The following is a 22,847-nucleotide window of genomic DNA, read 5'->3' as shown; positions in this document are numbered from 1 at the left end:
AATGATTTCCTTTCAGCGCTGATGTAATTAGTCCAGTTTAAGCCAGTTTTGCGCCACAGTTGGGGCTTTTTTGGGCGTGGGGCTGGAATTTATTATTCAGGAGCTTAAAAGGGGGATCGATAAGGGCTAGCAGTTATGCAGAGGTGTGTGTGTGTGTGTGTGTGTGTGTGTGTGTGTGTGTGTGTGTGTGTGTGTGTGAGAGAGAGAGAGGTGTGAGAGAGAGAGGTGTGTGAGAGAGGTGTGTGTATTTTGGATGAAGAGAGTGGGGTGCAGGTGGTGGACCTGAGCCTCAGGACCTAAACGAAAGAACCGATGGTTCACCCAAAAACCTCTGCTTGACACTGCCACCCACTTCACTGAATATATCAAATCTAACATTGGTGCAGTTTCCCGTCGATGATTAACAAAAGCAACTACAATAATTTCAGCATAAACAATTCTGTCCATAATGAATTATTCATTAGATTAAAATATAGACGTGTAATTGCCTTATGAGTTGGTTGTTTTATAAATTAAGTTGATTAAACGGAAGCCCTTTAGCAGGCGGGCCGGATAGAATTTTTCTGGAATGATTAATATGCACAGTCGGTCATATCTAACATTCTCATTATCACTAAAGTGCTATTACCTCACAATTACAGCAAGTCAACACTCCATTTCATAATGCAATTACAGACAATTCAACAAGTCAGCTGAAAATGAAACCCAGGGTTCCTTGATAATTGTGGCTATTAAACACAGTGTAGGGAAATGAGTGTGCACACTGAGTGCTACTGGTTAAGTGTTAGAGGGTGCTTTATAGGCCAAGTGGCAGCTGCTGTGGCTGCTGTATAGATGACGTGCGTTACCAGGTGAAATGGGGACTGAGGTACAGCATTAGGAGGGTACGCCTAAATGTTAGCTCAGTAGAGGTTTACTGGAAGTTTCAAGTTTATTAGAAATGTATGAAGGCATTAGTAGTAAGAGAATGTTGCTGTGCATGCGTAGGTTTTGTAAAAAAAAAAGTTTTAAATAAGAAAACAGTAGCCTACTTGGAAATGAACTGTTGCAAGCATCATGCTCTGATCAACTGAGCCGTTAAAATCACAATGTACATGGAAAGTATGTGTGTTATTTTCCTTGGGTGTTAAAAACATGTCTGACGTTGTTGGCTATGTTAAACAGGAGAAGTCACCGAGAATGATGCTAGTTAATATCTTCTTCCTCTCGCTCTGTCTACATCCCAAATGGCACCCTATTCCCCACATAGTGCCCTACTATTGACCAGAGCGCTATGGGAATTGCCTCTGTAACCACGCCCTTTTCCCAGAATCCTCCTGAAACGTTGTGACCTGAGTTCCACGCTACAATTTTCACACGGTCCACACTCACATTCAGCCAGGCACACACACGCCCGCGCGCACACAGACGCACACCCTCCCTACACACGCGCCTAAAAAGTTTCCATATCTCACTCCAGAGCTAATGTAAGTGGGGAAGAGACTCCAAACCACTCAATTAGAAGCAAAAGGCTTAGATCAAGGGGAGGAGGGAGAGTGTCTGAGTGTGCCTGTAGTTTACAGAGTCATTGTCTCAGCGTGAATTACAGGCCAGCTGTCCACCCTGCCCTGGCCCACTCCCCAAAAGGTCTCCAGACCTATCATTAACATTACCTGGGCCAGGTAACTTTGTCCCTCTGAATGTTTTGAAATCGAGATTTAAAAATGTTCGAGTTCGGGAATGCTTTTCAGAAATGTATAGTAGTAGCCTTTTAACCTTGTTCAGGATAATTCACTGGTTTGCTGCATGCTGGCATCTGTCTTGATTGACCTGTTTTTTAAGTTACTAGCTGATCAAGTCGGCAATAAAACAAGGCAGAGAGTAGAGTAGTTTCAAATGGAAAGGCAAACTAAGCCTATATCCAAACAAAACCCTGCGAATTAGACGGGCTGAGGCGGCCATGGCTCGTGCTAGCTACGCCAGCCAAGGCCAAGGAACGCAAAGGCTGCTCCACCAAATAAAATGAAGGGGGTGTTCTTTTAATTGCGTTTAACAAAACAACAGGGGCTAAGTAATGGGTTTTTAAATCGAAGCACATTTGGAGGGAATTGTGTAACGCCCTGTGTGGGTGTGGAGCAGGGAAGCACAGAGACGGCTGGAGTGGGCGGCATTGTGCGGCGAGAACAAAAGGCAAAAAGTTGGCACACGGAGGAGCCTGCCAGAGCTCTGGAATGAAGCACTGCGGCTAATTACCGACACACATTGTGCATTTGGAGGTAAGGCCACAAAAAGTGGATAAAGATTAATTTCATACCTCATCCGCCTCGCTTGGGAGAGACAGAGGAACAAATTCACTAAATTGAAAAAGCGACTGAGCGGATATGGCAGATCAGAAGGAGTCAAGGCTCTGAGTGTTACTACAATACCTTTGTGGCAAGGCCTCCTTCTATCCCTTCCTTTGTCCCCTCCTTTTCTTTCAATCACCTTGACTTTTCTCTTTTTCTCTCTCTCTTCCTCACGCTCCAGCTCTCTCCACCGGCCTTTCCTAGAGGCAAGTGGGAGTCGGGGAGAGATGGAGAAGCTGGGCCTGGCTCCCAGTGCCCAGCGGTGGGGTCTGAGCAGTGGGCCGGTGGGGTGTCTGGTAGTGGAATGACTCCTGTAGGTTGGCCCTCAGCCTGTGGTTGGAAGCTCTCTGTTGGGAGAAGCAGTGTTCAGAGGAGGGTCAAGCTAATCGAGCTGCAGTCTTAGACATAGTCTTTAAATGAACCCATAAGAGACGAGAGAGAACTGTCCTCAAACACTGTGATGATGAGTGGGATGGCATCAGCTCTTATACAGCACCGGCCAAGAAAGGGAGAGCAGGAGTTGTTAGTGTTTTTATTTCTAGTTTTCAGAAAGAGTTATAACATCTCTTTTCATGTTTGCTATGCAAACTTCTGGTCTGCATATTTTTTTTATTTTTATATATAGCTTTTTTCTAATTTGACGAGGGTTGGAAAATCATCTGTCATCCACAAAAACCGTGGCAGGCCGGGGTGTGTGTGTTTTAATTTTGTTTTCCTGTGGAGGAGGCTTGGTGAGCGTACGGCCGCGATTTGGAGATGAAAGACGTAGAATCATCCCGATTCCTGCCCTGCCACTGAACCACTCAAATTCCCTGACAAAGCTGTCAAGCCTCATTTTGCCTCTAACTGCCAGAGTGAACTTGGTCTGCCATTTGCAATAAACAAGAGTCGAGGCAAAAAGCACCCATTTCAGTCCATGTCAAACCCCACTGACTTAACCTTTTGAGTGTGTTTGTAAACAAACATTTTTCTTGTATTGCTGCATTTATTCATTATTTACTCCCATTTGTTGCTCAGAAGGAGGAGAGAGATAGAAGTCAACCCAGATGGAGCCGTTTAAAGGCCCATCCGTAGTTTGCAGCAGCTGCCCGCAAATTAGATTAGTTCGAAAGTTGTGTACATTTGATCCGATTGTTCTCATGTTTGGCGAACGTGTCAAATCAGCGGGCGCTTTTTAACGAGCTGTAAAACGAGGCTGGTTGTTGCTGTAATGATGGCGAAGGCTCAGACCGGCATTCTCATGTTGTGCCCGTTACACGGTATGGAAACACCCGATACTGCACTGCTGAGGAGCAGCAAGGCGAGACGGGTGCACATCGCATACCGAAATGCAGCCGCTAAATTGCAAGAGGCGGCACGCACAAATAAATACCTAAAACCTTTTGCGCGATGTGAAATGAATGGCTGTTACATGCTCAAAAACCGGACTGATGTACTCATCATAGTTGGCCAGCTATGACGTTATGTTATTACCTCTGTAAGGTGTTTTGAAACCAAAGGGAGCTCTCCAAGGAGTTTAATTGTTGAGTCTCTCTGAGGGTGATCATGAGGATAAACAACACAGTGTCTAGTTTGATTTCTGTCCAGCAGTTCCTCCACTGGTGTGAGAGGAGGAAGAAGGCTCTCCTCCCTGTCCGTCCGTCTGTCTATATGTCTGGCTGTTCTTTCATTGTGTGGAGACCCCCAGGGGGAGCTGTACCTGAGAACAGCATAAGTCTGCCTGCTGCACGGACACTCCTTGCATCAGCCTGGGTCGTGTTCATTAGGGCACGCAACTGAAAGTTTTGCAACGGAACGCGAAGAGTAGCATCTCTTATTGGACAGGTGCACGTTGTAACCCCCTGTTTCAGTCTGGATTCCTTCTGTTTGGTGCCTAATGAACACAACCCTGGGCTGGGTTGGCTACAGAGAACCAACATGGTTACAGAACATGCTTACTGCCCTAATTATGACATTGTAGATTTTTTTTCTCCAGTCGGTACAGTTTTTTTGTTTTTGTAACCATATTAGAAGATCTCCAATATAAGATGTGTTCCTTTTTCTCCCTCTGTATCGTATTGTACCTCACTCCTCCTTCCACCTATATCATCCTCCCATCCCATCTCTGTGCGCACTGCGCAGAGGAAAAAGAATGAAAGTGCTCGGCTTGGCCGTAATATTTTAGCCCGGCATGTTAATTTTAAAGTCAAAGGGGCAGCTCCCTTTTCATCATGGCGGAGGCAGTGGGAATATTCAGCGCGCTGCAGATGTTCATGAATAATGTCTACGTCCAAACCCCTGGCGCAGGGGAAAGGAGGGAGGAGGAGAGAGGAAAGGGGGGCCGAGGAGGGTGAGTGGGGAGCCGGGGCCAGATGAATTACACGTAGGGGGGATCTGACAGGCGACTCCGAAGCTTTGTGATCATTCCAAAGTTCTAATAATCTCTCTCACCTTCTCCATCTCCCCTGTAATGAAAGAGAATAGGTGATTGCACCTCGGGCTATGTTCCCCGGTTAATGACTCCTCCAAAGGCAGAAATCGGCCAAGGGGAAAAATGAACTTTGAATGAGCAGCGAATTGGCTCTGACAGTGGGATAGACCGTGACACAGATTCTGTAGCAAAACAGACGTGGGCCTAATTGATTATCAATATTTTAAGCAAAGTGGTGAAAATAAGCATTAAGAGATGAGACAGGAGAGAGAAGGGGGTTTGCTTGGGTGCCTTAGAGGGGGGGGCTCATTTCTACCGCTCTCTCTCTCTCTCTCTCTCCCTGGCCGGTCCTCTCTCTGCCCTGCTCTCTCATTATTTCTCTCTTATTGTTTCACTCTTTTTATCTCTCTGTATAAAATAAGAACTATACCTAGATAGCTGTATTTTTCTTTCTCATACCTGATCGGGCAAAACCCATCTCTCTCGCAATCGTTAGAAAGCTCTTCTAATGATGTGTTCTGTCTCTCTGCTCCCTTCTCTATTTTAGCCTGTAGTGTTCAGTGGAGCGTCTTGTCCTTGCTGTTTGTAGTCCAGGGGCCACATCCTCATCTCTCTCCTTCTCCAGAGGGGGCTTTGGACAGACACAGACACACACACACACACACACACACACACACACACACACACACACACACACACACACACACACACACACACACACACACAGGCCCAGAGGACCACCAAGTCTCCACCTCCTTTGTCCTCCATGTTTGTTATCTGATATCAACAGTCTTGCTGAGCCCTATTGAGACTACACCGGGCCTGGGTCTCCCTCTTTTCTCTTTCTAAGTGGCCGCCCTCCTGATTCGCCTTGTGTCGGCCGGCCGATTAGCGCCCAGAGTTTGTGTTTCATGTGCGGGGGTCCGGCTCAAGCTGCAAGCCTCCCTCTTCTCGCCCACTCAGTCACAATGAGATCCTGCGCTGTCTGTCAGTGCGGAAACCCAGCCTATTATTCTCCATTCATCACATCAGCACTCTCACCACACAGCGAGTCAGGAACACACACCCTGCTACACACTCGTATGCTTCCCACTACACCCACACACCATGCGCACACACCCTTCCCCACCCATGTGCACAATGACAATATGCATACACACACGCTGATACTCTACCACAGACACACATTCTTAGCGGAAATACACAAGAACACTTAAAGACACCCCATCCTTAAAAATAAACACAGCATGTTAGACATGTATTGTGTGCCACCCCACCCCTCCCTCCATCCCTCCTAAATCCCAGCAGTGGACCAGTTCAAAGAGGCAGTCTCCTGCCACAGCAGGAGGAGAGAGAGCAGCACAGCGGAAGGAGAGGCGAGAGGGAGAGCAGCATATGGGGAGAGAGAGATACACCAAGGGAGCAAGAAAAGGGCAGAGGAGAGTGACAAAGAGACCTGGTCAGGGTGAGGGTGGAGGGATGGAGGGGGAGAGGTGTCATCCAGTGTCCCAGCCCTCGTGAATATTTCACTCTGATATCTGCATTATGTATTTTCTTCATGAAGCCCTTTCAGGACCTTGTCTATATTTTCTAGTGTTTGTCAAGGCACTTCTATGTACTCTGTTTGGCATAGTGGTAGTGAACTCTGGTTGGCTGTTCAATAGTAAGTGTTTATGTTTTCAACCTCAGGGCTATGTACGGTCCACAAGGTCATCTCACCCTGACCCCAACCTGACTGCGAGAGGCCTGTGATCCTTCATGCCTTTCCCAGAAGCCCTTTTTCTGACTGAAGGTGTTGGCCCCCGTACCCTAAATGGCAGCGGTGAAACTGTGGAATTATGGGAAAGCTTCGGTCTTTGGTTTGGGAGAGGAAGGTTGTGGGCCTGCTGTGCTGAACCACACATGCGCACACACACACACACACACTCTTCACTCTCCTGCACCCACATGAAGTGAGCCCCCTAGCCTTGCTGTGGAAGGTTCTGGCCCCAGGATAGGAGACTAGGACCCTCGCCTCTGTAACCTATGCATTGGGGGGGGGGGGCTCACCTCATCTCTGGGCACAGAGAGCAGCTCCAACAGCCCATAAACAAACAGCAGCATAGTCCACTGGAACTCTTAACTGGTCCTGAATAAAAGCAGGCAAAGCAGAGCCTAAGATGTCTCATGTGGAAAATGAAAACTTGCCTTTACCGTCTCTCTACCAAGCTGTTGACCTTAAACCTCATGATTCATTCTGATTATTAAGTAGAAAATCATCTGTGGTCTCACATAGACACAGTTTGTTTCCTCTCTGAAAATGCGTAAAAACGTTTTTTTTTTTTTTTCTCATTTGGAAATGTGTTTCTGATTCCGAGATCGGTGAAAACTGGCTTCTCTGCACCCCTCATATCACCCCTCCTACTCGCAGCTTGATTGGCATCTGTTGAAAATCTTGGGTGAAAGAGAGAGCGAACGTCTCCTCCTCATCACCGCAAATGGTTTTGAATTAATTGGATTTCTCATCAGCCTGAAGAACTCTGCTTTTATTTCAAGCCTCCTCAGTGAGACGAGTGTAATTTCTCTGATTGTGCCTCTTCCCCTCCCGTAGTCCCGTAGACAGTCAGCCTACGTCCCAAATGGCACCATATTCCCTATATTGTACAAAACGTTTGACCAGGGGCCCATAGGCACCCTATTCTCTATGTATGGCACTACTGTTAGCAACACCCACCCGTAGCACGCGCTCCAGCAGGTATATTTCACTGGTCATCCCCAAAGACAACACTTCCTTTGGCCGCCTTTCCTTCCAGTTCTCTGCTGCCAATGACTGGAGCGAATTGCAAAAATGAAGCTGGAGAATTACATCTCCCTCACTAACTTTCAGAATCAGCTGTCAGAGCAGCTCACTGTACATGGCCAATCTGCAAATAGCGCACCCAACTACCTCATCCCCATATTATTACTTAACCTTTTGCGCTATTGCTCCCCAGTATCTCTACTTGCACATCATCATCTGCACATCTATCACTCCAGTGTTAATGCTAAATTGTAATTATTTCGCCTCTATGGCCTGTTTATTGCTTTACCTCTCTACTCTTCTACATTTGCACACACTGTATATAGATTTTTAACAACAACAAAAAATATTGTGTAATTGACTGTACGTTTGTTTATGTGTAACTCTGTTTGTGTGTAACTTTTGTTTTTGTCGCACTGCTTTGCTTTATCTTGGCCAGGTGGCAGTTGTAGATGAGAACCTGTTCTCAACTGGCCTACCTGTTTAAATAAAGGTGAAATAAACTGTTGTGCACTAGGGTGATCCATCATCAGGATGGGATAGAACCATTGTGTAGCCTCGTAATTGAAGCTTTTTCTAAGAATATAGCAGGAAATACAGGGAATAAAGCAGCCTCTGAGACGATTGTCAATGAATAATTGATTGAATTGGTAAGATATCTCGTTCTAATTGTTTTGTTTGTTAATATTTTATGGGCCGTCATTACATTCTCTTGATAGTAGATCAGAGGCCACGGCTGGATGGCAGGCCGTGTAGTTGGTTTGGTGTCTCTGCCCTCCCTTATCAGGGGTGTATTCACTTGGAACCGAACAAAATCGAACAGGACGAAACAGGGAGTGACCTCCCTGAATTTGTCCAATTAAAACTTGTGTTTTTTAGTGCAAAACGTTTGCTGTTGTGAAAAATGTTGCAACAGTGTGCACTAATGAATACATGCCAGGTTTTTTGCTCAAACATTCTATTTACTATAGAAAACATGAAGTCACTGTTTCAGTGTATTTTTGTCCATAATTGTCTGTGTATTATTGTGAATACATTTTTATCATGCTTCTCTACCCACCTATTGTTCAACTGTTCAATTAAATTAAAGCACCAGCCTGATTCCCCTGTTCAAAATTATGCCTTACAAGGTGTACATGAACTGGTTTTAATAGGACTACATGCACTTAAGCCCATCTGCACGTATACACCCACACACAGGCCTCTGGTAATTCTCATCTGTTACTATGGCACACAGTATCCTGTGCCACCTAGTGGCAGATAGTGGCGGTGCCCTGGTGAGAATCACTTCACCTCTTGCCCTCATTATTCCGAACTGTGACGCCACATGCATTCTAGTGCTAAAGGAAGCCTAGAGAGGCCGCAAGGGTTCAATTTCATTTAACAGTTGATAATTTTATCCTTTCATCCTATTCACTTAAATCTGTCTCTCCTCTCGTCTCCTGGCCTGTGGACGGCTGGATGGATGTGTGTGTGTGTACGTATGTGTGTCTGCATTGTGCAGGTTGCCTGGCTGTGGCGCACTGTAAAGTGCATTCCTGATTCAATGGGACATTTCTCCAATCGCGTGGTGCTGCTGCTAATATTATGTTTGTCGTTGGGCGTAAGGTTGATTTATCATGCTTCCTCTCCTCCTGACATTCAGATTCACTTTGATTGGCGGGTGGATAACAGGAACCCCCCTTCTACTCTCCATACACACACACATACGCACCCACGAACACAAACACACATTCTGTAAACGCACATACACACATACAGTACAAACACACTCACACACACACACACATACTAGTGATGCGCAGATTGACTTATAACCCGCAGTTCCCGCGGTTATATCTGCGGGGCGGGCGAGTTTAGGGTCATAAAAAGATTGTGTTGAATTAAGTAGAAACAATGCAGAAAAAAATCCATAAATGTATAATTCTTGTGCAATTCATATCTATGGGCTACGTTGAGGTTTTTCTTTCATAATGTTTTATCTGGTGTTAGTGCCTAAGCTTTAGGGCCAACTGTACGCACGCCAAATACACGCCAAATGCTTTTGAGCAGAAAAAGTTAACTTTGATCCACTGAGGGAAAAAGGACAATGTTTGAGTTTCATTCAATAAGAGAAAAGCTGCAAAATAGAGAGTTGAAAATAAAGAGAAGGGAGGTCCTGAACAGTAGCTTGGGAAAGATGTTGTGTGATGATTGTGAGGTGCTATATAAATTCGACAGTCACAAGACGGGGACTTCATATATGGCACGTCAAGGGAACTGTCCCTAAACGTCTTTGCTGCGAGAGAGAAGCCGAGATGAAACAACAAACTTTACAGATGTCAGCTAGATTAAAAAGCTTTCATTCTATCGCTGTATGACATATTTTCACGTGAGCAAGGGTTTATTTAGTCTTCTAGGGCAGGGGGTGTCACTCATTCCATGGAGGGCTTGGTGTCTGCTGATTTTTCTTTTTTTCTTTCAATTAAGACCTGGGTTATTAGCAATTGCGGGCAAACAAACAGCTGACCCACGCATCACTAACACACACACACACCCCTACCCACACATCCATAACATGTTGAGGAGTGGGTAATACTCAGAAGCTGACTTTTTTTAGCATCTCTATTTCAGTCAGAACAGTGCTTCTGTACGTTTTTCTATCTCACTGTTTTCCATTTTGGTTTGATACTATTTGCTTACTGTTAGTCTTTGTTGTTCCGCAAAACTTATTGAGCTGTGTCAGTAGACCAGAGGTTCTGTTTGCATTTCCTGGGGGTTCTTCGAGTGGAGTCTGTAGTGTGTAAATGAGCTCTTCCTCCAGGCTACTCCCTCGCACAATCCACTCTATCTATTCCCCTCCGTCCACTCCATTGTTTGCGTTGATTTCCTCCGGTCCCTTCTCTCGTTAACGTCTCTGTGCATCCCAAATGGCACCCTATTCCCTATTTAGTGCACTACTTTTGACCGGGGCCCGTAGGAGATCCCACGGGGCTCTGGTCAAAAGTAGTGCACTACATTGTGCATGGGGTGCCATTTCGGACACAGATCATGTCTCGATGTGGCTTATAGCTATAGGTGTTTGGGTGATGTGAATGGGATGTTAGAGGGGGTAATAGAGAGCCCTGTTGAGGGAAAGTGATGGATGTTGTTCCCATCTGATTAGTTAGTCAGTGTAGATCAGTCTAAAAACCCTTCCCTCTCCCCCTCCTTACACCACGACCTCCACCGCCACCGCCATCACTACTAGCAGTTGTAGTATGATGCATCCTAAAAGGCACCCTATTCCCTATGTAGTGCACTACTTTGGGGCCCTGATCAAAATGAGTGCACTACGAAGGGAATAGGGTGCCATTATGATACAGACTTAGTAGTAGTAAAACCCCTGCTTCTGGGTTGAAAGGGGAGCGAGCGCCTGATGGACCAGTGACCTTACGAACGAGAGGGAAATGCAGAGGAGACTAGCGGGGTGTGAGTGGGGCAAGGGTTGGGCAAGGGTTGTTCCCCCATGGACCGGACTTCTCTAAGGGGGTGGGGGCTGGATGGGGGTAGAGGTGTGTGTGAGGCAGGCAGGGAAGCGTAGCCTCCCGTCCCCCTGTCTGTCTGCCCTCGGTGGGCGCAGTGCTCTAAAGCGGAGCCCCTTTTCCTCACACGGGGGTGTTTGATTTTGATATTCTGGCTTGAGTAATTAATCACAGAGGAGCAGGATGAGTGTTGTTTGGTTTGATTGAGAGGCCTGAGGCTGAAGGGGAGAGAGAAAGAAAGCGAGAGCACTGGTGCTCAGGGATGAATGGATGTGATGGAGGAGAATAGGTAGAGTTGGGTGTTTTTGGAGTAGGAGTGTGGTGGTGGGGGGGGGGCTATGCCTCTGAGTCATGCTCTAAGGTAGATTTTCTCTGCCAGTTTAAGTTTTATTTTTTTGTTTTTTTCATCTTTATTTAACCAGGTAGGCCACAAGTTCTCATTTACAACTGCAACCTGGCCAAGATAAAGCAAAGCAGTGAGACAAAAACAACACAGAGTTGCACATGGGATAAACAAATGTACAGTCAATAACACAATAGAAAAATCTATGTACAGTGTGTGCAAATATAGTAAGATTAGGGAGATAAGGCAATAAATAGGCCATGGAGGCAAAATAATTAAAATGTAACATTAACACTGGAGTGATAGATGTGCAGATGATGGTGTGAGAGAGAGTGAGTAGAGATTCTGGGGTGCAAAAGAGCAAAAAAATATGTAACAATATGGGGATGATGTGGTTGGGTGTGCTATTTACAGATGGGCTGTGTACAGGTACAGTGATCAGTCAGCTGCTCTGACAGCTGATGCTTAAAGTTAGTGAGGGAGATATGTCTCCAGAAGCTGGAGTGATTTTTGCAATTCGTTCCAGTGATTGGCAGCAGAGAACTGTAAAGGAAGGTGGCCAAAGCAGGTGTTGGCTTTGGGGATGACCAGTGAAATATACCTGCTGGAGCGCATGCAAACGGGTGGATGTTGCTATGGTGACCAGTGAGCTGAGATAAGGCGGAGCTTTACCGAGCAAAGACTTATAGATGACCTGGAGCCAGTGGGTCTGGTGACGAATATGTAGCGATGGCCAGTCGATGAGAGCATACAGGTCACAGTGGTGGGTGGTATATGGGGCTTTGGTGACAAAACAGATGGCACTGTGATAGACTACATCCAATTTGCTGAGTAGAGTGTTGGAGGCTATTTTGTAAATGACATCGTCGAGGATCAGTAGGACAGTCAGTTTTACGAGGGTATGATTGGCAGCATGAGTGAAGGATGCTTTGTTGGGAAATAGGAAGCCGATTCTAGATTTAATCTTGGATTGGAGATGCTTAATGTGAGTCTGGAAGGAGAGTTTACAGTCTAACCAGACACCTAGGTATTGTAGTTGTCCACATATTCTAAGTCAGAACCGTCCAGAGTGGTTGATGCTGGTCAGACGGGCGGGTGCGGGCACCAATCGGTTTAGTTTTACTAGCATTTTAAAGCAGTTGGAGGCCAAGGAAGGAGTGTTGTATGGCATTGAAGGAGGTTTGTTAACATAGTGTCCATAGAGTGAGTAACTGTCTTAATAACGGTAACCTCCAACCTCACACACACAAAACCTATTTTGCTGTGTGTCTGTCTCGAATACGTGCATACAACAAACATGCTTCTCTATTACACACATTGTGCCTTTCTTTTTTTGCCTTTGTCAAATAACACAGGTGTTTGAAGGTATTCAAGGTACGTGTCTTCCTCGCATAAACCAGAATAAGAACAGACTGATTTGAATCACCCTCTCATATACCTAGAATCCACTTCCTCTACTTACTACACCGTTAAAAACATGTCATAGCCAACGCTGTTTATTGTTCGCCATAATGAAATGCTTAAGAGAAATTGATGCGCCGAGACACAACATTTGAGTGGGCTGCCGCATCTCTCTCAGGCAATTCATCAGCGATGACTCGGTTCCTTCACTCGGGCGATTTCCCCCAATAATGAAGATGTTAGCCGAGATTAAAAAAGATAGTGCCGAGAATGGCAGGGCTATCAATACGGCCTGTAAATTAATTACGTTTCTGTTGCAGTATATCATTTATTTCAAAGCATTAACGTCTCCGAGGGGCCATTGGGCTTTATTGCTATCTTACTAGTTGATGAGTGAGCGGTGTAAAATTGAGTCTGCAATAACATTACACTTAATGAGTTTAAACTTTTCCAAAACAGAGAGGGGAGAGGAGAACACTGTACTCGAGAACTAATTTGAAATGAATGTGGGTGTACTGTGTTTGTTTGTGAGTGCATACAGTATGTGGAAGTAGAGCGAACAGGTCTTTGTGTGACTGCATATGGATGGACTAGGGGTGTGTTTGCGCCCACGTGCTAGTGTGTTTACACACACCGATGCACGCCATAAGTTGTGCCCTCTCCCTGTGACTCCTCGGCTGCCGTTTTTGTATAGTAATTGCCATAGACAAAACGGCTGTCACACTAGTGCCACGGCTGCTTAACTCAACAGCCACAGTCTGATGTGACTGACGTTCTGCCTCTTTAGCACAATGACTTAGCTCCAAATGGCTTCTAACTTCCCTAATCCCGCCAAGTTACCACCTCCCTTCCATCACCACTAGCCACGGAGTGAGACAGACGGGGGTAAGTGAGACAGATAAGAGAGGTGAAAATAGACTGAAAGAAGTGAGACAGTGAAGAGTGATTTGTCATTTATTTTCTGTTTCTGTTTCCCCCCTCCAGCCCTTTACTTGGTTCTCTTATCCTTCTGCTTTGCACACTTTCTCCCTGTTTCTGTTTCTCACCCTCCCTTCCTCTCTTCTCTCTTCTCTCTCTTCTCTCTTTCTCTCTCTCTCTTTTCTCTCTCTCTCTCTCTCTCCGTCTCTCCAGTATACTGCTCGGGGCGATAGCACAAAATCAAACTGTTTATCAATCTCTCATCTCCGCTCTGCCTCCAGGGGATCCTGCCCCCACAAACAATGAAAGTCGGGCCTCACAACGGAGCCAGATCCTATTTAATTACATCAATAAGGAGAGCTACTGGAAAACATTAGTACAACCTTAATACAAGCTTACCACGCCACTGTTATATAGCCAGCACACTGGTAATGTACACTCATAAACAACAGCATACACACGGCCAGATATACACAATATGAATAGATTATGGGGAATATCTGTCAGCGTATAGAGAACAATATTGGCAGTATATCTCTTCGTCTATTAGAGACTCCAGTTCATCGTTGCCTTCCTGAGAATTCTGTGATGGGGACTTTGATTAAATTAGGTCATAATAAAACAAAGTGTTGGGGATGGCAGAAGTCTTTCACTTCATTTACACTTCATTCTGTCTTGGCTGGAAGGAGGGGATGAGAATTGTGGGCTCTGTTGAAATCCAATTGTGATTATATGTGTAATTGCAGCTCGGGGAGCCCCGGGGCCTACAGAGCTATGTAGCGACGCCGGGTCTATGTTTCATTCAAATCATCATCGAGGAACGGAGAGACCAAGAGAGAATAATACAAAAAAAATGCCATGCAGGCCCCGCCTGCTGCATCCAATCCCGTCCTCCTCCTCTTCTCTGGCTGGATTAGCCGCAGCTCGTTAGCGTGCTAAAATGTAATAATGCAAACATCAGGTGGAATTGGGCCGGCTCCATTATCAGCCTACAAGATGGATGATGTGCATGGGGCGCCACACAAGGGGGCCGGAGGGGCGAGGGGGCTGCAATTTAGATTCAATAAACTAGCAAACCAAGAGGCCCCCCCAGATCTGATTTATCTCTTACTCTACAGCCAGTCGCTTTTTCTGAGCTGATTTCCTATTACTACGCTGGGAGAACAATTCATTGGGATAATGCGCAGGCCAAAAGCAGAGCCTGGGTGGCCCCTGAGACCGTAAGAAACCAGATCCGGGAGATGGGTTAATAGGTTTAAGAGGAACGATAAGCAATTAAATCTAAGGCCCGAGTTCAGTTATTAAATTCAAGAGTGAGATATTAAACCTAAAGAGTTAGGTGGGTTATTCAACATAAGACTAAGCTAGGTAGGTCTCTATATTAAAAGTGAGAGAGGTTATCGTGTTTATCGGGTTAGGGAACAACAGAGAAAACACTACAACACTTGATACAAATACACTGCTCAGCGACGTGTGCTGGTAATGTTGTTGCTACAAGAGATAAAGAAATGTGCTATTTGCTCTGCTCATGAGGGTTTCTTTCTCTTCCAGCTAAAACCGATGAGGTGCTGAAAGCCAAGGAGAGGAAGGACGAGGAGGCCAAGAAGATGAAGTTGGAAGGTGAGCCTGGTCAATGTTTAGTAGTGGAGGTGGTACTGTAGAGGTGGGCTGTGTAGCATGATGTATTAGAGTACACATAATCAATGTTCCCTAAAACAAAAATGTGGCACTGAGCAAATTTCAGAACACTGACCCTGTACCCACTGTAAGTTACAGTTTTAACAGTGGCCAAGTAGGTTTTTGTGGCTATTTGATCATAATGTAGGCCTACCAGAGTGGCCTACCATTAAAAACAATGGAGAAAATGCATCCCTTAAAATTTTAACATGGAAATAGCGATTCTATCATGCAGCCTACAGTAGCAGCCAATGTGTGGCGTTCAATATAGGCCTACATTTCATGAGACTTTAATTTACTTATTTTTATTTATTTTTTAAACATACAGGGCTTGACACTAACCTGTTTATACACTTGTACTTCAGACAAGGAGGTGACTGAAAATGTTGTTGTGTTTGATGCAAGAAACCACTTTACAAAAGAAAATGCATTATTATTCCCATACCATTATTACAGAGAATCAGACAAATTATGCTACCCTCTGCCTATTGGCTACTTAGCATATTCAAGCCTGTTTCAAAATAAAACACTGCCCCTTTAAGACAAAAAAACAGCTCTTTACCTGACTTGCTTTTCAAAGATGTCTAGAACTGTACACGTTTTGTGCTCTTGTAGGAAGCAATCACTCTCCTATTGCTGACAACAAATGATCTTTAACTGGGCTAATAACTCACTAACTAGCAAAGGATATGAACAAAATGTGCACACGTGGCTACATGAAGCTCTCGCTTTGATCTCAAAACAAGTTCATCTACTCCCGACCACAGCTGTAAACACAGTCCAGTTCAAAGTAAATGGCACAGATCCAAATATGACAATGGTCTATTTGCATACAGGCCTACTGCATCTCTACTTGGTTATGCTGCACATGTCTGTGTAGAGTACAGGCTGAGCTCTGCGCAATAGAATCCTACTCCGATGCGTTCAGTCTATAACAAAATCTCTTGCATAGATTTTGTTCCGGTATGTTGTGTTGAAAGTGGCTAATATTGCGTTGATTTTATCACTATTGCCACAGTAAAGGGATACATTGATAGTGTTAACTAACTAGGAGAAAACTAGAAAGTTGAAGTTCAATCTAGTGCTTCTCTCCGTGGGCTGATATTTCTTCTGCACGCTGCGGGACAGTTCCTGGGGAACTGTGTGGCACTGCCCGCGCATGCGCACAGTTTAGAGGGAACATTGCCCATAATGCTCTGTGTAACATCAATACATACTGGGTTTGTGTAGCTGAGTGGTGGTGACAGACGGATGGGCAGGCAGATGGGCAAGCAGACAGACGTGCTGGCGTACAAGCAGAAAGACAGACAGGCTGAACAGTGAGCAATTGGCCAACTTCTTCAGTCTTCACTTACAGTGCCTTCAGAAACTATTCACACCCCTTGACTTTTTCCACATTTTGTTGTTACAAAGTGGGATTAAAATGGATTTCATTGTCATTTTTCTGTCAACGAGCTACACAAAATAGTCTGTCAAATTGGAAGAAAAATCTGAACATTTGTAATAAAATAATAATAATAATAATAATAATAATAATAATGAACAGTTTTACACTAATATATCTTGATTAGGAAAGTATTCAACCCCAGTACGTTACAATCACCTTTGGCAGCAATTACAGCCGTGAGTCTTTCCAGGTAAATCTCTAAGAGCTTTCCACACCTGGATTGTGAAACATTTGCCCATTATTCTTTTCAAAATTCTTCAAGTCCTGTCAAATTGGTTGTTGATACTTGCTAGACAACCATTTTCAGGTCTTGCCTTATATTTTCAAGCAGATTTAAGTCAAAACTGTAACTTGGCCACTCAGGAACATTCACTGTCTTCTTGGTAAGTAACTCCAGTGTAGATTTGGCCTTGTGTTATAGGTTATTGACCTGCTGAAAGGTGAATTCATCTTCCAGTGTCTGGTGGAAAGCAAACTGAACCAGGTTTTCCTCTAGGAAAACACCATGCTGCCACGTTGTGCTGTCTTATGTCTCTCTTTATGTAGTGTTGTGGTGTCTGTCTTGTTGTGATGTGTGTGTTGTCCTACTGTATGTTTTCATTTTTAATCCCAGCCCCCGTCCCTGCAGGAGGCCTTTTGCCTTTTGGTAAGCCGTCATTGTAAATAAGAATTTGTTCTTAACTGACTTGCCTAATTAAATAAAGGTTTAATAAAATAAATACAAAATCACCCGGCGAGTGAACACGCTTTTTTAGATCAGATCAGAGCGTCGCAGGTGCACATTTGTTGTTATTCTTTGCTAGTTAGCAAGTTATTAGCCCAGTTATAGATAAGTATAGTACCGCAATGGGTAGTTACTGCTTCCTACAAGAGCACAAAACGTGTAGGCTACGTTTCAATTAGTCTTTGAAAAAAACAGTCAGGTATAAAGCTTATGTCTATTTCGAGACAGGCTTGAATATGCAAATAAGCCAATAGGCAGAGGGGTCGCCTACATCGTCTAAGTCTCTGTATGGTAATAATGATACATTTTATTTTGTAAAGTGGTTTCTTGCATCATACAACACAATGCAATTTACACTCACCTATTTGGCCCATGGTGTTACAGACCAAGTATAAAATCATTCATTCATGTCAAGCCCTTCATAATGTAAAAACATTTTTAAAAGTTGAATACAATGTAGGCCTGCATTGAACACCTCATATAAGCTACTGGAGGATATATCATAGAAATCAAAAGCTATTTACATTTGAAAATGTTATGGGATTTGCTCCATTGGTTTTGTTGGTAGGCTTACATTATGCTCAAATAGCCACACAAGCCTTTTGTGTACTGTCTAAAACTGTAAGGGTACAACCTCAGTGATCACTATAAATGCGCTGGGAGTTGCACAGAATTTGCACAAAATTCTTGCAAGGTACAGGTTTCCACTCACTAGACCAAACATTTGCTCAGTGCACCCAGAGAATTTGAGGGAACATTGCCCATAGCATGATGCAACCACCACTATGCTTGAAAATATGGAGAGTGGGAATGAGTAATATGTTTGTGGCAAATCCAATACAACACTTTGTATTCAGGACAAAAAGGGAATTGCTTTGCCAAATTCTTTCCAGCAATACTTTAGTGCCTTGTTGCAAATAAGATGCATTTAAAAATATATATTTGTAGTCTGTACAGGCTTCCTTCTTTTCACTCTGTCAATTAGGTTAGTATTGTGGAGTAACTACAATGTTGTTGATCCATCCTCAGTTTTCTCCTATCACAGACATTAAAACTGTGTAACTGTTTTAAAATCACAATTGGCCTCATGGTGAAGCCCTGAGCGGTTACATTGAACGGTTTCCTGAACTTATTTAGGCTTGCCATAACAAAGGGTTTGAATACTTATTGACTCAAGACATTTCAGCTTTTCATTTGTAATTCATTTGTAAAATTTTCAAAAAACTAAATTCAACTTTGACTTTATGGAGTATTGTGTGTAGGCCAGTAACATAACATCTCAATTGAATCCATTTTAGATTCAGGCTGTAAAACCACAAAATGTTGAAAAGTCAAGGGGTGTGAATACTTTCTGAATGCACTATAACTAACTATATGAAGGCTACAAATGAGATTTGCCATACATTTGTGATAGGAACCTGTTACTTAAAACAACCTAAACTCACATTGGACATGGTTAAACACTCCAGCTCCCCCTTTTCACAAGATATAGCACAAGCTGTTGTGACAGCTGAAATATACATACAATAACATACATTAGTAGATATGGATAGTAGAAAAGTGCTAGGTTGCACAGGCAGTACATTTGTCATTTCAGCCTGTACCTCCCTCCTCGATTCCTCCCGTTCTTACACACAGTGTGTTTACTGCTGCAAGAGGGTCCACTGCCAAATCTCATTATATATACTGTGTATATATACAGTACCAGTCAAACGTTTGGACACGCCTACTCATTCCAGGGTTTCTCTTTATTTTGACTATTTTCTACATTGTAGAATAATAGTGGACATCAAAACTAAGAAATAGCACGTTTGGAATTATGTAGTAACCAAAAAAAGTGTAAAACAAATAAACATTTATTTTATATTCTTCAAAGTAGCCACCCTTTGTCTAGATGACAGCTTTGCACAGTCTTGGCATTCTCTCAACCAGCTTCATGAGATAGTCACCTGAAATGCATTTCAATTAACAGGTGTGCCTTGTTAAAAGCTAATTTGTGGAATTCTGACCTTAATGTGTTTGAGCCAATCAGTTGTGTTGTGACAAAGTACGGGTGGTATACAGAAGACAGCCCTATTTGGTAAAATACCAAGTCCATATTATGGCAAGAACAGCTTAAATAAGCAAAGAGAAATGACAGTCCATCAATATTTTTAAGACATGAAGGTCAGTCAATCTGGAACATTTCTTCAATCTTTGAAAGTTTCCTCAAGTGCAATTGCAAAAACCATCAAGCACTATGAAGAAACTGGCTATCATGAGAACTGCCACAGGAAAGGAAGACCCAGAGTTACCTCTGCTGCAGAGGATAAGTTCATTACAGTTAACTGCACCTCAGATTGCAGCACAAATAAATGCTTCACAGAGTTCAAGTAACAGACACATCTCAACATCAACTGTTCAGAAGAGACTGCGTGAATCAGGCCTTCATGGTCAATGGTCATTCATGGTTCCCTGATGAATTTTCTATCACAGAAGGGGTCCCCGGCCCCAAAAAGTTTGAGAACCCCTGGCATAGGGAATAAGGTGCCATTTGGGAAGCAGACAGCATTTCAACAGACATTTTCAAGTAAAGTCTGGAGAAATTTGCTATGGAGCATCAAAAAGTGCTAGCGGTAAAACAAAAAAAAAGGCTTCACATGGGATAATGAAATTAAGTCAGTCCTGTCCTGGTGTTGGCCTGAAATGAATGACAAAATGTCAGGGTGCAGGTGGTGATGGCTTTGTGTGTGTGCGTGTTTGTGCTTCCATCCGTGTATGTGTGCGGAAGTAGCTAGAATTTAATTCATTTGATTTCGTACATAACTACCTATACAATGTCTTTCAGAAACAAGGCATTTCATGGCTTTACACCACACACACATACTGGAAACTTCCAGATTGCTGAAGACGTTCAGTGTTATTATTGTCGAGTTGTGGTACATGACATGTTACTAGTGTCTTTACTTGGCTATGTGTTGCACCACATCCATCTTGGAGAGTAATTCAAGGGGTTTGGTAACAGAGTGGGAAACTGTGCATGACCTTTAAAGTTTGGTGACCTTTTAGCCAAATGAAAGCCCGGCCATCAGAAATTAATTAGCCCTGCAAACCTACTCTGGTCTTTCCTCCGTTGGCAGCGAGGACATAAATTAAATCGCTCTCTCTGTTTCGCTCATTTTTTGGTCTGTCATTTTCTCATTCTATTTTTCATTTCTCTTGCTGCGCCGTCCCTCTCCTCCCTCTCCTTCCCCATCTCTCCCTCTCTCAGTGGAGACATTGGCAAAGTGTTGAGTACGTGTGTGGCTCCAGGCTACGGTGCCGAGCTCCCAGTCAAGTAGGTTTCTTAAGCAGAGTTCACGCTGTAATCTCGCCTTTTTTCGAATCAATTGACTCCTTCCCCCACCCCCCCAGCTCAAAGCCACTTCATTCCTCTTTCAAACTGTTCCTGTTTTATTAAGTAACGCGCTGTGCCCACATAGCGCTGCGAGGCTTTGTTTTTTAAAATTCCTGGTCCTCTTTGGGAGAGCGGACCGAAATAGTCGGGTGCAAAAACAGCTCATCAAAACGCCTCCGCCAACCCAACAGCTGCTTTGGCTCTGACCACGAAGACCGAGAGCTGGCATCACATGGTAGGCCCCGCCCACTGGCGTCCGGCACCCAGCCCAGCTTCTCAATGGCCAACTGAATGGAAGAGGTGGGCCCAGCGCTTATTAAATGCTGTGTCACCGGGGTCTTCCATGCACTCCCGCAGGAGCTCCTACAGATCAGCCCCGACAAGAACGTTACTGCTTGAACCGTTAAGAAGAACAAAATGAAACCAAACGAGATGACCAGAACAGCCACCAACACTACACAAATAGATTTACAAGTCCGACAGTAGTGGTACTAATCGAAACCGTTCTTGATTCATGTGGATGCTGTGATATGCACACTATTATTATACCGCAGTACACACTGACTGCCCCTGAGCAAAGTGGGTTTTATCAAGAGGGCATCTAGATCAATACTTAACAAAGCATTCTCAACTTGAAAGGGCTGTTATTTTTGTGTCTCTTGTCAATTTAAGGGCAAATAGTAGAGTTGGAAAATGTAACTTTGGAAGAGACAACCACTAGCTATGTACACTACATGGCCAAAAGTATGTGGACACCTGCTCGTTGAACATCTCATTCCAAATTCATGGGCATTGATTTCGAGTTTGTCCCCCGTTTGCTGCTATTAACGTCCTCCACTCTTCTGGGAAGGCTTTCCACTAGAAGTTGGAACATTGTTGCTGGGACTTGCTTCCATTCAGCCACAAAAGCATTAGTGAGGTTGTGCACTGATGTTGGGTGATTAGGCCTGGCTCTCAGTCGACGTTCCAATTCATCCCAAAGGTGTTCGATGAGGTTTAGATCAGGGCTCTGTGCAGGCCGGTCAAGTTATTCCACACCGATTTCGACAAACCATTTCTGTATGGTCCTTGCTTTGTGCACAAGGTCATTTTCGTTCTGAAACAGGAAAGGGCCTTCCCCAAACCTTTGACACAAAGTTGGAAGCACAGAATTGTCTAGAATGTCATTATGCTGTAGAATTAAGATTTCCCTTCACTGGAACTAAGGGGTTTAGCTCAATCCATAAAAAACATCCCCAGACCATTAGTCCTCCTCCACCAAACTTTACAGTTGGCACTGTGCACTGGGGCAGGTAGCCAAACCCAGATTGGTCTGTCAGACTGCCAGATGGTGAAGCATGATTCATCACTCCAGAGAACGTGTTTCCACTGCTCCAGTGTCCAATGGGGGGCGAGCTTTACACGACTCCAGCCGACGCTTGGCATTGCACATGGTGATCTTAGTTTCGGCCATTCAAACCCATTTCATAAAGCTCCCGACGTACAGTTCTTGTGCTGATGTTGTTTCAAAAGACAGTTTGGAACTCTGTTGTGAGTGTTGTAACCAAGGACAGACGATTTTTGCACGATACGCGCTTCAGCACTCGGCGGTCCCGTTGTGTGAGCTTGTGTGTCCTACCACTTTGTGCCTGAGCCGTTGTTGCTCCTAGACGTTTCCACTTCACAATAACAGCACTTACAGTTGACCAGGGCAGCTCTAGCAGGGCTTAAATTTGATGAACTGACTTGTTGGAAAGGTGACATCCTATGATGGTGGCACGTTGAAAGTCACTGAACTTTTCAGTACGGTCCATTCTACAGCCAATGTTTGTCTATGGAGATTGCATGGCTATGTGCTCGATTGTATACACCTGTCAGCAACGGGTGTGGCTGAAATAGCAGAATCCACTCATTTTAAGGCGTGTCTACATACTTTTGGCCATGTAGTATATGTCTGATGTATGTA

General features: G+C 44.2%; 1 protein-coding gene across 1 annotated transcript in view; it reads left to right on the top strand.

Annotated features, from left to right (window-relative positions):
- rsrc1 (arginine/serine-rich coiled-coil 1) overlaps positions 1-22,847 on the top strand; it is a 189,883-nt gene that overhangs the window by 144,989 nt on the left and 22,047 nt on the right. The window contains exon 7 of the mRNA XM_020507583.2: positions 15,230-15,298. Within this exon, the coding sequence (XP_020363172.1) occupies positions 15,230-15,298 (69 nt within the window). The remainder of the gene's footprint in view (positions 1-15,229; positions 15,299-22,847) is intronic.

This window comes from Oncorhynchus kisutch, linkage group LG18, assembly GCF_002021735.2.
Source record: "Oncorhynchus kisutch isolate 150728-3 linkage group LG18, Okis_V2, whole genome shotgun sequence".
In the NCBI taxonomy this organism is placed as follows: domain Eukaryota; kingdom Metazoa; phylum Chordata; class Actinopteri; order Salmoniformes; family Salmonidae; genus Oncorhynchus; species Oncorhynchus kisutch.
This window is presented reverse-complemented; position numbering and strand designations above follow the sequence as displayed.